Genomic DNA, 14006 nt, shown 5'->3' with positions numbered 1-14006 from the left:
CTGCCAGACAGGTCAGATGATGATAGCTGGGAGTGGTACTTTGGAAGAGCCTCGGTCCTGTTCAGCCCATTCACAGACCCCCACGCTGTTGGTTTGCAGTGTGGTTGCAGACTGTTGGTTCTCAAGGCTACAGGGCAGGGGAGAGGGGGGTCAGGACCCAGGCAAGATAAAATTCTGTGAAGCTTGCTGTTACTAGGATTCAGTGTTTCTTCTTGCATAAATACTCCACAGATTGTTATAAACCGGTTAATTTCCAGTGTTCTGAAACTGATTTTGCCCATTTTTGCCCAGTGTTCTCATTCCTTTTATGGAGGAGAGTTATTTCTAGAGGTCCTTATGGTTCCAGCTGATATCCTTTCTCTTCTGAGTCACTGTTTTTCTTTTTAAGGGAGAGAGAGAATCTTTTTTTTTTTTTTTTTTTTTTTTTTTTTAAGATTTTTATTTGTCAAAGAGACAGGGAGAGCGCATAAGCAGGGGAGGGGCAGGCAGAGGGAGAAGCAGGCTCCCTCCCTGAGCAGGAAGCCCATTATGGGATTTGATCCCAAGACCCTAGGATCATGACCTGAGCCAAAGGCAGATGCACAACTGACTGAGCCACCCAGGCATCCCACTTCCTAGCCACTTTTAACTCCCTTTAAACTTGACCTCCCATGAGCAGCTTAGTTGTATACTTTACTGTGGAAATTTATGCCAGCTGGCTGGATCTTATTATTAAATACCTTAAAGCTGTGTGGCATATCAGCATTTTTGTATACTTTAGTTCATTTAATCATAAATATAAGAACCACTGATGAGTGAATATATTAGCTCTAATAAGTGTTTTTGCTTTGTTTTTCAGGATTGTTTATTAGAGAAGAATTTTATAGTATTTTACATTGGCTTATTATTTAGTCTGTAATGCTGATAAACTATTGTTACCATGTTAAATCGAGTCCTGGGGTTGGTCAGACATTAGCCCAGAAACCATTAAGTGCAAACAAAAACCACTCCAGCATGAGTAGTAAGCCATACCTAAGTTCAAACTGCCCCCCTGGGGCTTGCTGCTGCTTTTTGATAAGGTTAAATGACATTTGTGCTGTTTACATCTTAGGTTATCACAGACTGCTGACGAGGAGTGTGGCTGAGACCCCCGTACATAAGCAAGTGTCCAGAAGGCTCCTTCATAGACAAATAAAGGGCAGGTGAGTAATATCCTTGTCCAGCTGCTTTGTGCGCTGCCTTGGCCTTGCTAATGGTCTTGTGGGCTTGTTGTCCATCTCCACAAGCCTCCTGTGACTCACGTCTTAACTGTCTTGCTTATAACCAAAGTGTTGAGCACTCTGTGAATTCTTTGAGGACTGGAGAACCACACAGAATGTACTTTTCCTTCTTTCACTTGGCATAATTATTTTGAGATTTATCTGTGGTGTCCATAGTTCGTGTGTGTGTGTGTGTGTGTGTGTGTGTGTGTGTCCGCGCACGCTTACATGCCCAGGCGCTTTGCAGCCTTCTATCAAGTACGTATTCAACATTTTTAAAACCACTCATCATTGGATGGAGGGAGTCACGGCTGCTGGGCAAGGCTGGAAGTCTAGGATCTCAACTTGGCCTGTGGGTGTGGTTGGGCCACAGTTTTCCACAGCAGTTAGTGTCTGAAAGTTCGTCCTGCTAGGCTGCCCTTTCCTGCTTCTTTAGCTGCGAGAACTGGCTTGAAGGGCAGTGTTTGTACCTGTCGATGTATTTGGGCTGCCGTCCCCCCAGCACCCAGTCTGGGAGCTATGAAGCAAAAAGGTAACTCCAGGAGCTCACTGTCCTGACTCTCCTGGGATCTTGAGGTCCCCAGCCAGTCTGCCTCTTTTCACTACCTTTTAGTCTATAGTTCATTTTATGTATAACGTCCTGGGTTTTTAGCTGCCCTTCACAGGAACAATGGGGAGCCCCAGGAAGGCTTCGTCTAGAATTATTTGTGTACAGATTTAACATACTTGTGTAAGAATCTGTAGGACGAATTGCAAGAGGTGAAATTGGTGGGTTAGAAGGCATACATATTTCTAATTAGTTTTTATATATTGTAAAACTGCTTTCCAAAAAAGCGTCCTAAATATTTTACTTTGGACCGTGCAGTGCGCGAGCATGCCGACACTGGCGGTATCAAACCCTGTGGTCCTTCCTCTGTGGGAGGTGAGGGGCTGGGTCTCTAATGTGCACTGAACATGAGTGATAACGAGGGATACTGAATAACCCTTGCACTTGTTACTCCTTAAGGTCGTCTGACCCTGGTCCTGATATTGAAGTTGTTGAAGAGTCCCCAGAAAAAGGAGCAGACGGTATTGCCTCCATTTGTTTTGCGTCGCACACGGGGCTTGAACTCACGACCCTGAGATCAAGACCCGAGCTGAAATCAAGAGTCAGATGCCTAACCAGCTGAACTACCCAGGAGCCCCTCTTCTGTGTTGCATTTCAACTAGTTTCTGTGAAAACCTTTCTGTACTTGAGTTGTCTGTCGCTTAGCATATCCCAAGATATTTTACAGATGTTGTGACAGCTCTGAGTCCACAGTATAGATCAGTAAATATTTATTAGTAAATGGTCTCTTACACAGAATTTACCAAGGGGACTCCTGGAGAAATCTTTTTCTACAGTAGAAATGGAATTCAGGGTACAGGCCGACCACTGTGTAATACAAAGAGCTGTGGTTTATTTTAAAAGTGCATGTGCGGTCACCTGGCTGGCTCCGTGGGCAGAGTGTGTGGCTCTTGATCTCGGGACTGTGAGTTCAAGCCCCATGTTGGGTGTAGAGATTACTTAGAAATAAGATTTTTAAGAAAAAAAAAAAAGTGATAAGAAAAAAAAAACCTTTTTTAATGATTCAAGTAATTTGCTTATTGTATAAAAATCAGAAAACAGAAGCAAAATTTTAACAGTCACTTCGTAATCCCACCACTTAGAAATACTGTTTAACATTTTAGTTTAGTTTTGTTTTTTTTTTAAGATCTTTTATTTATTTATTTGACAGACAGAGATCAGAAGTAGGTGAAAAGGCAGGCAGAGAGAGAGGAGGAAGCAGGCTCCCTGCAGAGCAGAGAGTCCAATGCGGCACTCGATCCCAGGACCCTGAGATCATGACCTGAGCCGAAGGCAGAGGTTTAACCCACTGAGCCACCCAGGCGCCCCTACATTTTAGTTTTAATAATTTTCTTACAGGTGCCATTTCTGTACAAATGTATGTAACATAAATAAGAAAACTGCAATTTTTAAATTTTAAAAATTTACAAAAGTCACACTATACAAAGCCTTTTTTTTCCCCCCACCCAACATTGTGGTTAAAAGGCTGGCAGTTGAGACTTGTGAGGGTGACAGTCTAGTGGCTCAATGGTTTTTTTTGTACCATTTGGGGCCATATATCATACCCTCTGTAGCTTTGTTACGACACTTCAGAAGTCTCCATCTTTGTCAAATTTCCATCTTGTATGTGGTATTACATACGTAGGAAAACGTACAAAGCTTGCATTTCTCCCTGGATACTAACTGGGATTCTGGTTTTGCAGAAGTAAGCTTGAGACGAAGTCCTCGAATCAAACAGTTGTCATTCAGCAGGACAAATTCTGGTTCCTTCTATTCTGGATCTCAGCCAACGTCTCGAAGTGTGCAAAGAGTTCACTCATTCCAGCAAGAAAAGTCAGGTAAGATGCTTGTTCATCTGCCTTCAGAAGTCTAGGCCTACTTGGCAGGAAGTGTTTTTGGGAAAAGTACAAAATTCGACATTTTCTTGCTTGACGCTAGAGCAGTAGAACAGGTATGTCCATGAGAGGTTCAGGATGATGAACAATCCAGGACCTTTGTTAACAGTGTCCTCTCTCTGGATTATTACAGCTGGTCATCCACACTATCCTTACGGGGTAATTATCCATTCAACAGGAATTACCCATTATTTCTACCTGTGCTCACATTCTACACTCAGATGTCCTAGCTAGAAGGTGATACAGGTTTGGCCTTCATGCTTTTATCCATTAGTCTGGAATCTCAGTCATGTGCTTTTATATTTACAAATAGTTTTACTTGCCTAACATATAAGAGCTGAAGTTCATTCACCAGCTTATTAAAATTCAAGATGGCAGCCATAACTGTAGTTGCTGGCGTAACTAGGTGGGATCCCTCCCCACTCCCACTTGCTCTAAAACATTGTCAAACTGTCATCTTGTAGGGACTGGCTGTTCTCTTAGTATCGGGAGGGCAGGAGCTGAGAAAGACTCACTGTTTTTGACTTGCAGGCCAAAGAGAAAATTCTCCAAACCAAAGTATTCATTCTCCCAAGAGGCTGCTTTTCGGGGCATTGTCCGAGATGGTCAGTCCCTCAGAGAAGGGTTCAGCTCGAATTCAGAGATCTTCAAGAAACCCACCAGGCTCTGAGATACCCACAGCTTATCAGGTATAATATTTCTTCAATGTTTAAAAAAGTGTGGTCTTGAGGGGAAAACAGAGACATGGCCCAGAAAACCCACTGAGTCTGTCAGGGATGAACAAGTAAGCAGGTGATCTGTCACTACTACTCGCTCTTTAGGGGTGGTGGGGTTGATCGAGATGAATGATCATTGGGTACGTGGGGGCATGAGGCAGCAGTCTGGCTGGGGCTGTTGCTGGGGCGGGGGGAGAAAATAGAAGTGCTCTCCTCCAGTCTGTTGGGGTCACCCACCATTTTTATCATACGCTACGTATACATCTTTCTGAAATGCACAGGGGTCAGTCCTCTGTTTCCCTTACATCGCCTGCCCGATCCAGTCACTCTGGACTGCTCCCTGTTCTGGGACAGAGCCAAGCAGTCCGTCCTGCCACTTTTATTTATAGACTGAATTTCATAATTCATTCCCTCTTCTCCCTCCTGTGCAGTTCCTGCCTGCATTCCTTTTCCCTCTCACGTCCATCCTGCCCCCAGAGGCCAGAGTGATCTTTCACACCGCAACACTACGCTTAAAGCTCTACCATTCTTTGTTCAAGCAGGGTTTTAGGTTTTCCTAAAATGGAACTCTCGTGTTAAAAAAAATATTTGTTTGGAAACCCAATAAACTGCTTAGAGGTAGGGGGAGGACAAAGTTCTGGGGATGGGTCTTCTGAAGACCACTGATCTCTAGGGCCAGGTTCAGTACTCCCCAGACAAGCATGGGCCTCTGTGGGCTGCCATTGCACCGCCCCCCCCCCCCAACCAATAATCCACTTTCCCAACAACATCAGAGTGCACGCAGCTGCTGCTGTTCAGTGTAGGCACAAGAGTTCCCTCTTCCCCACTTCCCCACCTTCGGCCTCTACCTCTGACACCCATTCTTAAAGACCTGACTCCCTGTTCCTGTCCCCTTTCCTGCGAGCTGGGTTGGACAGCCGGCCCGCTCTTGTGCTCCCACATTGTCCCATGCACGGCCCTGCCTGTGCACTGGCAGCACCGTGTTTTCTCTGGCTGTGCCTCATTGAACGTGAAATGCCCAGTCGACCAGGATTCCCTTGAGATAATCAGATAAGGTTGTAGAAACAAGAGGTGTCTGATCTCTACCTGTGGGGAGTGTGTCACTGTGTTTTGCAGAAAGGGAGGGAGGGAGATCTCCTCCCTGAGCTGTTGTCTATACCTTATGTCTGTATATTCGACGCTCCACCCTCCGTCCCACACCTGCATGGGGCCTGGCACATAGTGGGGGCGTGGCGGGCACATGTTGAACGCAGGTGAACAGCAGAGGGAGACCAAGTCAGAGATCGGAAGGAGCTGTCTCCTTGAAGAGAAAGGTATCTGTGAGCAGTGGAGGGATATGTCGTTAGAGACAAAGCCTGGTTTAGCTGGCCTGTGCACGTGACGAAAACTTTTTTTGTCCCAGACCCAAGATTAGACTCCGTGTTTGGCGCTAGAAAAAGTAGCCAAGTGAAATCTGGGTCATGGCTGGAATCGGAAACGTGTCACTGTTGGAAAGCCAGCTTATGGTCATTCTGTCGGCTGCCCAGATATCTCCCATCTGCCTTTCTATTTTAGAGAGGACTAAAATACTCAACAGCGAGTACAGGTTATTATGGTATTTAGGCACTGAAATAAGCATCTCTTTGTAGACTCCTAAGAAGAGGAACCAGAAATCTCCAAGCTCTTCTAAAGCTACACCAAGAAGGTTCCCTCATTCCCCACGCATGCCACTGCGCACCCCTGAAAGTCGGCAGAAGCCCCCGACGGAGGTGACTCCTGCGAAACAGGTCATTTTTAAGGAGTCCTTAAAAGAGTCCTCACATAGCTGGGGCTCACCGTCTCAACCCAAAGTCACTCCTCGGAAAGGACAATCCCTGGCAAAAGGAGGAACCTCTCCTCTCGAAAAGAAGACGCCAAGAACTCCCAAAAGGCCAAGGGGTCAATCACCTGGATTTCTGAGTTCTTGGCCACCTTCACTGACTTCCAGTCCCGAGAGCCCCTCCGGCCCGGAAGCCCTGATCAGGAGTGAGAGTCTGACTCCCGTCGGGTCTGCCCTGATAACGCCTCCCAGAGCAGCAGCCTCGGGGGCGCTACAGGAATCCGCTCCGGAGCCAACACACTATCATCCCCATGTCCCTGAGGAGAGTCCTCCTCAGGCAGAGGCACTCATGCAGAAATGGAAGGATGAAGCCCTCTCAGTCTCCAAGACACCGAGGAGCACGAATCTGACTTCTCCCCCACCTCTTTCTCTAGAAAAACTTTTGACCTCTCCCTTAGGTGAGATTTCCAAGAGTCCATTTCGGGAATTTTCGATAGACTCTCCTCCCCCTGAAGAACTGGACTGGGAAGAGCCCCTGAAAGCACCCACTGGAGCCTTGTCTCTCTCCTGTCCTGTTCCTTCCACTCCCCCCCGAATCTCACAGATAACCCAGTCTGACCCCGTGCCCCCTCGGCCCCCTTCCAAAATTGGAAAAAGGCAGAGAGAGACCCCTAACCTGGACCCGAGCACCTCAGCTGTGCCTAGGATTCCCACAGCTGGCAACCCAGCTGCCCTCACAGACACTAGAAAGAACCAGAAGGAAGTGACCCTCTCTCCTCAGCCTTCCCCGGAAAGACACAGTTATTCTGGGACGGGCTACAGGAGTGACTGGTGTATGTCCTCTCCTCTTGTCATGAGTGACCCCGACGAGCTCGCTCTCCTGGACCAGGCAGAGCACCACAGCAGCGACGGCACGCCCGGCCACGTCATGCCAGCGGGAGAAGGTGAGGCGTCAAGGACAGTGGTGGCCCAGGAGAAGCCTTCTCTGTGCAACCCCGGGAGTGCTCCATCCCCACCTTCCTGCGGGCCCAGCTCTCCCCTGGCCCTGTCCTATGCCCTGCGCTGCACCACGGACAGAAGGCAGCGCCAGGCCGCCACGCAGCTGGAGAACCCGCAAGCCCCGACTCGGCCTTCCCGAGCCTCTGGCAGCCCCCAGGCCTATGAGGTGGAGCTGGAGATGCAAGCTTCCGGCCTGCCCAAGCTGCGGATTAAAAAGATAGACCCCAGCTCCCTAGCCGAAGCCGAGCCTCTGGGACAGGAGGGGACATCCCCGGGAGAGGAGAGCACCCTCCCTGCACTCAGCATGTCTGGGGCCACCAAGGCCTCGGGGAAACCTGAAGCCACCTACGTGTCGCCCCCCTGCCTTCGCCCCTCACACAGCACCCCCGGCAAGAGCGGGGGACAGACCTACATCTGCCAGTCCTGTACCCCCACCCGCTGCCCCTCTAGCACCCCCTCTCCGTTTCAAACAGACGTCGGTGTTCCCTGGACCCCGTCTCCCAAGCACAGCGGGAAGACCACTCCTGACACCATTAAAGACTGGCCGCGGAGGAAGAGGGCGGTGGGCGGCGGCACTGACCTTGCAGGCGTGTCCCTGCTCCAGCCGGAGAGAAGGGAGCGAGGCCTTGAACTCGGCAGCAGCAGGACGCCCCTTGTGGGGGATTTTGAGCTTGAGGGGGTGTGCCGGCTGCCAGACCAGTCACCTCCCAGGGACTGTGCGCCTCAGGCTGAGGAAGCCTCCTGGGGACAGTTCGGGTTGGGTTCCAGGAAGAGGCTCCTTCCTGCCAAGGAGGAAACGGAGGTTCCAGCCAAGAGAGCTTGTGAGGAGCCGAGAGGAGACGCAGAGCTTAGCAGGAGCAGGGAGCCATCTCCGCGTGCGAGCGGGCAGCACCTGCCCTCCGCGGGCGACGACGAGGTGTTCCTTCCAGGTGAGTCTGTGTCCCTGGGGTTGCGGCTGGCGGTGCTGGGCACAGAGGCATCGGGAGGCTCCCTTGTCTGGGGGTACCACGGGACCGTGCTCACCCTGTCCCCTCCCATAGCTTCCACGCCCCCACCCGGCTGGGCGCTGCGCAGCTGCCTCTCAGCCAGCGGCCTGCAGGCTCTCACCCACTCTCCGCTGCTGTTCCAAGGGAGGACGCCTTCCTCACAGTATCACGAAGCCAGAGGTAACTCGTTAAGCGAGGGTCCTGGAGACTTACGTGGGTCCTTCGGGTGACTCCCCAGAGGTAGCTCAGGGTTGCCAGACAGTGGGATCGTGGAGGAGTCGGAAGGAGTGCCCGAGCTGGGACAGAGGACTTTGTCCCTGTGGGGTCCTGTGCTCGTCCCAGAGAAACTCCACCGCTGGAACTCCAGAGTGTCGTGAAACAGCTTCTGGAAGGAGTGACCTCTGTGCAGTGTAGTCACGGGCACCTGAGGAGTGTGTGTCGGGCAGCACAGGTGGCAGGTGATGTACTGGCAGTCATACCTCTGGGAGGGTCACACCTCTGTGATTAGATTAGGATTAGAGACCGGCTGTTGTGCTCAGCGTCTGGACATGGGGATTCCCTTTCCTCAACCCCACCTGGGATGGGACTGGCTTGCAGGTGCTTAGTGCACTACCAGGGGAGAAACATCTAGAACTGTAGAGGAACACGGGAGGCCACGGCCCCCAAGACAAGAATTTAAATGTACAAACAGCTGAAGGAATTCAGACCACGGTACTGTGCTTTCTCAGTCACTAACCGCCACCGCCCCGTGCTGGCGTGAGGGCACAGCCCAGTAGAAAGCACAGGTTGCCCTTCCTCAGCACGTGAGCCGCAGGCAGGGCTGGGGGGACATCCTCTGCATGTGGATCCCCTCCCGTTCAAGCCCCTTTTCTGTTCCATGCTCACGTCCTGCATGCCCTCTGTCTTGTTCTAGATGAGGACATAGAGGTCCTCCCCCCAACAGCCGAGGAATCTCCTTTCAGCCGAGCATTCTCCAGGAGACGCCCCATCAGCAGAACTTACACCCGGAAGAAGCTGATAAGCTAGTTAGGATGCAACTGGGTGGGGGACTTCATACGACACCCACCACTGGGCTTGACCAGAGCCACCACCTTCCCAGGACAGACCAGTGCTTGGAGAGCTGTTTGCTCTGGCCGTTTCAGGAATTCTGGCCTCCAGTCATAGAGGAATTCTTACCCCAGAAACTCCGTTCATCTGAGCCAGGACCTGACTACTCTGTCCCGCGTCACCCTGGGCTGGCTGCACAGAAACAGGAAGAAGCGGGGCGCTCTGAACAGAGGAGGCCCAAAAGATGAAGTCAGCCTGGTCCCCAGGAGCCTGCAGCTACCAGGGCCTGGTCTCAGGTCTCTGTGATTCCCACAAGAGTCCCTTCCGGGTTTTACTCCCCCTCCCAGGAGGCCTGCCGCCCAGCCCTGCCCCTTGCTAGGGGAGGCAGACCAGGACCTCAGCGCAGGCTTCCCTTCTAGCCCTCACGTCCCGGAGACCAAAACCAGTCCAGCAACCACCCCCTCACTTGGGAAGTGGGAGAAAGGGCTCCTGATGGGTCAAAGCTGAAGGCTGTGCCCGACAGAGAATGAATTTAACTTCCTCACGTCCTAATAAAACCCTCTCCATCTATGCAGCATTCAGTGCCTTTCTGTTTAAACCTCGAGGCCTCAGCTTGACTTACCCTGGCAGAGCTCCAGTGGTGGCTGGTGCCGTGTCTCGTCTCCAAGTCAGCCCTGCAACCCAGGACAGGTTGGGGTGGGGGGGCACAGCTCTCACTTGGCCCTGGTTCAGGGGTCTGACATGCTTTCAAGCCCGTCATGTCCTCAGATCAAATTCTCTTGTCTTGTAGGTGAAACCAAGTCAAACTCCTATTTCTCCTTTCAGAGACACTCATTTATTATAAAATGGTTTTACAAAACTCTAAAAATAGGCAAAGCTTCCCCATTCCCACCATAAACCTAAGACCATTTAAAACCCTACCCGGATGGCACTGACGGTTCTGGGTCTGGCTCTGGCTGAACTCCAGAAAGACGGGCACACAGCCGTAGGCTTGAGGCCAGAAGTGCCTTTTGCAAACTCTCAAGCCAAAAGATGGCAATATGGTACCATAGCTCAAAGGTAAAAGGGGGCATCAGTCTGCATATTTAAAAAATTGAGTCCCATTCATTTGGGCTGTAGCCAGAATTTGCAGACTCCAATGGGGTCAAGATCAGGACCTGGATCTGCGGTGGGAAATCGAGACTGTCCTTCCCAGAAGCAGAGGCAGGCAGCGGAACTGCGCAGGGGCTCAGAGGGTCGTCCCCCGCCCCAAGGCAGGCTCTGCCCACAAGCCTACAGGGGGTTTTTCCTGACGTCAATCATTCCTGGGCTGGCTCTGCGCAGGTCCCGCCGGGCTTTGGCCAGGACCCCGAAGTTCCAGGGCAGAGCCACCTCCGCACCGGAGAGCACCCGCCCTGCCAGGGGCTCGGGGGCCTCCCGCGGCCGCGCCTCCTCCACCGAGCCCTGCTCCTCACCGCACAGACTCGACCGTTTCCAAGTCAGCGGGAGGGGGGCCCGGACCAAGTCCCGCACCTCTTCCCGGGCGCGGGGGGCGCCGTCAGGGAGGGGCTGTGGCCGGAGCAGCTCGGGCGCGGCGGGGAGCTCGTCTTCGGGCCCGGGGGCTGGTCGACTCTCCAGGCACAGCGTCCTCTTCTCCGCACCTGGCACTGGGCGTGAGGGCGCTGTTGTCAGAGCCGGAGGCCGCGAGCGACGCGTGACCCGCCCATGAAAACCTGAGGTTAGCGCGGTTTCCCAGCTCCCCGCAGGCCTCAACCCGACATGGCAAAAAGCGGGGAAACGGGGGCCGCTCGGTGGTTCGGGGGAGAATTACCCCTGCTCGGGCCGGCAGCGCTCCAGCTACCGAGTTTCTGCTTCAGTTCCTGGTTCAGCCACATGTGGCGGCCCAGCTCCTTCTCCAGGGCTTGAATCCGGCTCTCGTAGTGCCTCTTGCTGTCTGCTAGGCCCTCCCCTAGGTGATCTGCAGGGGACAGACCCCGAGCCGGAGGGGTGAGGGGCCGCGGGCGGGGTGGGGCCAGCGGGGGCGGGGCCAGCGGGGGCGGGGCCGGCGGGGTGGGCGGGGCCGGCGGGGCGCTCACCTCGGCTCTGCTGCAGCAGCAGCTGCACGCTCTGCTCGTGTTCCTTCTGCTGCAGGGTCAGCTGGCGGTCCATCTCCAGGCGCTGCCGCTCCAGCGCCACCTCCAGCCAGTAGACCAGCCTCTGCTGCTCCTCCAGCTGCATCTCCAGCTCGGAGAAGGCAATCTGCTGCTGGTGCTGCTCTTCCCGGAGCGTCACGACCTGTCCCAAACCCAGACACGCTTGGCCCCTGGCCCTGGCGGCTCCCTTCCCCAGATAGTGCCCACGGTGAGGGAGGGATAGGGGGAGACGCGACCGGGATTCAGCCAACTCGCCACCACCGCTGCCCCAAGGTGAAGGTCACCAGGAAACCGCCAGGGGGTCCTGCTGAGCCAAGACAGGGCCTCGGACACCTGGACAGTCTTCTAGGCAATGATGGCCCAATGACAAAAAAAGAGTCTGCGCTTTTTTTAACCAGATTATTTTCTGTCCCTGCCTCAACCTCCTTCCTCCCTTGTCACATGCTCCTAAGCGCCCAGACAGAGCGAGTGGCGGGATCTCCCTGTGGCCAGGGTTTCTCAACCCTGGCACTACTGGCATGGTAGGCAGAAAATGTGTGGTTGTAGGTGCCTGTCTGGTAGGTTGTAGGGGAGTCAGCGGCATCCCTAGACCCCCACCCGCACTGCGGTGGTGACTGGAAGCCTCTCCAGACATGGCCAGATGTCCCCTGGAGGCAAAACCCTCCCTGCTGAGAACCACTGATCCAATGGGTACACTGAAGGGACCCATGGACAGGGACAAAGTGAGGAGAGGACTGGGTCTTACTTTCACTAAGAAAGGCTTTAGGAAGGAGAGTCTGAGGCAGTCCTGGAGACGAGTTAGCCCTGATTCTGTCCCCGCACTTGGGAGGAAACAGGGCCTTCTCTGCAGCTGCCATCAGACGCCCCTGCCGCTCCCCTCCAAGCAAGCACCAGAAGGCGACGCTGGGAGCCAGTGACCCACCTTGTCAAAATACTTGCAGAGCAGGGCTCTGGTCTCTGAGGACGAGAGGTAGCTGAGCTTGGCCATGAGGTTCATCTCACACTGGGACAGCAAGGAGGCCGAAGCCCGCAGCACCTGCTGGCGGCACGTGATGGCCTCGTTCTTGTACTCAATGGCCGCGTCCAGGGCCTCGATGGCCTCGTCCAGCTGGAACAGCGTCCGCTCCTCCTATGGGACACAGGCCCGTGTGCAGAGGGAGGCCCGGCTTCTTGCGCCCACTTCCCGAGTGACAGACCTGAGCCGACAATGCCAGCGTCCGGCCACAGAGGAGACAGCATGTCCCCTCGTCCTAAGCAGGCAGTCATCATGTCAGGAACAGAGTCCCCGCCCCGTATGGCAGCCTCGACCCCAGGGTGGTGGTGGTGGGGGGGGGGGTCCAGCCTCGACCCCAGGGGGCCGCCAGGACTCTGAGAAGCCGCTTTCCGCAGTAGACTGCCTGCCTCTCCCGCTGTCTACACCAGGAAGCCGAGAACATTACACGGAAGGGCAGGTGTGGCGGGACTGCCGTGCAGGCACCAGCAGGTCTGCGGGGCTGAGCAAGGCTCTCCCTGCTGCGGGGCTGTGCTGCTGACACTCCTTCCCACCCAGGGAGCCCAGGCACGACACATGCGGCTAACACTGCACAGGACGCGGGGTGCACCCGGGGTCTTCCTGGGTGGGAACCTCAAGGCCCCGGCCCGCGTGTCCCAGCCCAGGCGGCCAGAGCTGGCACCAGGGCCAGGCCAGCATCCCCCCAGCCACCACCCCCCTCTGGGTCTCACTGGCGGGAAAAACACATTTGGGGAGCAGCAGGGCCCAGCACCGGGGAGGGCCGCGGAGCACAGACAGATGAGGGACCAGTGAAGCCCGGCCACAGGGCTTACCTCGGGCGACAGCAGGCTGCCCCGCCTCAGCTTGCCGTCGATGTCCAGGCGCTGCTTCAGCAGCGAGTCCTTCTCCTGGCGCAGGGCGTCGATCTCCCCGCGCAGGCGCTGCTGGCTCTGGGCGCTGCCCTGCCGCAGCTGCCCGCTCTTCTCTGACAGCTCCTTCTCCAGGTGCTCCAGCCGGCTGGACACGCGCACGATGTCCTCGCTGAGGGCCTGGGGGCGGCACCACCAGGGGTCAGGGAGGGGGCGGGCCCGTCCACCCACCCGGGAGCGGGTGGACACAAGTGGCCCAGCCCCACCCAGGGAGGCAAAGGAGGCTGCTGGAGCTTCCCTCAAGAGCTCAGTGGGCAGGCCTGGCTCTCCGTCCTGCGGGGGCTCAGGGAGTGGGGCCTCGAAGGAGGGGCTGGCCCCCAGGGATGGCCCAGGACACAGACAAGCACGGGAAAAGATACTGGAAAAAGAGGACGGCATGGACCGAAAGAAAGCAGGCCCTTCCAGGAGCCCAGCGTGGGAGGAAGAGAGGACTCTGCGAACACAGGGAAGTTCTGGACGATCCGGCAGTGCCCTGAGAGCTCCTGGCCTCCAGAGTGCTCTGTGACAGCAACAACGGGTCGGAAGCCCTGTGGGGACCTTGCGGGAGCACCGGCTCCTGGCCCAGGCTCTGGTTCTGTGTTTGACACCCCCTTGCAATCTGCGTGGCAACATGGGGCTTCTGCTCGACTCCACTCGACTGAGGTGGAAACTGGCTCAGAAGGTCTTATTTAGGAGGAAGCCATGACACG

The 14006-nt window shown here is 54.5% G+C and overlaps 2 protein-coding genes across 6 annotated transcripts in view; one reads left to right on the top strand and one right to left on the bottom strand.

The window, feature by feature from the left end:
* TICRR (TOPBP1 interacting checkpoint and replication regulator) overlaps nt 1-9247 on the top strand; it is a 42560-nt gene extending 33313 nt beyond the window's left edge. The window contains exons 16-22 of one of the 2 annotated variants that reach the window (XM_059371584.1): nt 1091-1181; nt 2245-2306; nt 3528-3662; nt 4251-4408; nt 6064-8161; nt 8273-8398; nt 9132-9247. In XM_059371584.1, the coding sequence (XP_059227567.1) occupies nt 1091-1181; nt 2245-2306; nt 3528-3662; nt 4251-4408; nt 6064-8161; nt 8273-8398; nt 9132-9244 (2783 nt within the window). In that variant the 3' untranslated portion in view covers nt 9245-9247. Of the gene's footprint in view, nt 1-1090; nt 1182-2244; nt 2307-3527; nt 3663-4250; nt 4409-6063; nt 8399-9131 lie in introns of both variants that reach the window. The other variant, XM_059371583.1, reaches the window with a different exon arrangement.
* Nucleotides 8448-14006, bottom strand: part of KIF7 (kinesin family member 7) — a 28716-nt gene continuing 23157 nt past the window's right edge. For 2 of the 4 annotated variants that reach the window (XM_059371585.1, XM_059371586.1), the window contains exons 15-19: nt 13222-13437; nt 12320-12526; nt 11341-11539; nt 11076-11222; nt 9962-10911 (exon numbers count right to left, since the gene is read on the bottom strand). In XM_059371585.1, the coding sequence (XP_059227568.1) occupies nt 10538-10911; nt 11076-11222; nt 11341-11539; nt 12320-12526; nt 13222-13437 (1143 nt within the window). In that variant the 3' untranslated portion in view covers nt 9962-10537. Of the gene's footprint in view, nt 8717-9394; nt 9458-9887; nt 9940-9961; nt 10912-11075; nt 11223-11340; nt 11540-12319; nt 12527-13221; nt 13438-14006 lie in introns of those variants that run through there. The other 2 variants (XM_059371587.1, XM_059371588.1) reach the window with 2 other exon arrangements.

Source organism: Mustela nigripes, chromosome 13 (genome assembly GCF_022355385.1).
Source record: "Mustela nigripes isolate SB6536 chromosome 13, MUSNIG.SB6536, whole genome shotgun sequence".
Lineage (NCBI taxonomy): Eukaryota > Metazoa > Chordata > Mammalia > Carnivora > Mustelidae > Mustela > Mustela nigripes.
This window is presented reverse-complemented; position numbering and strand designations above follow the sequence as displayed.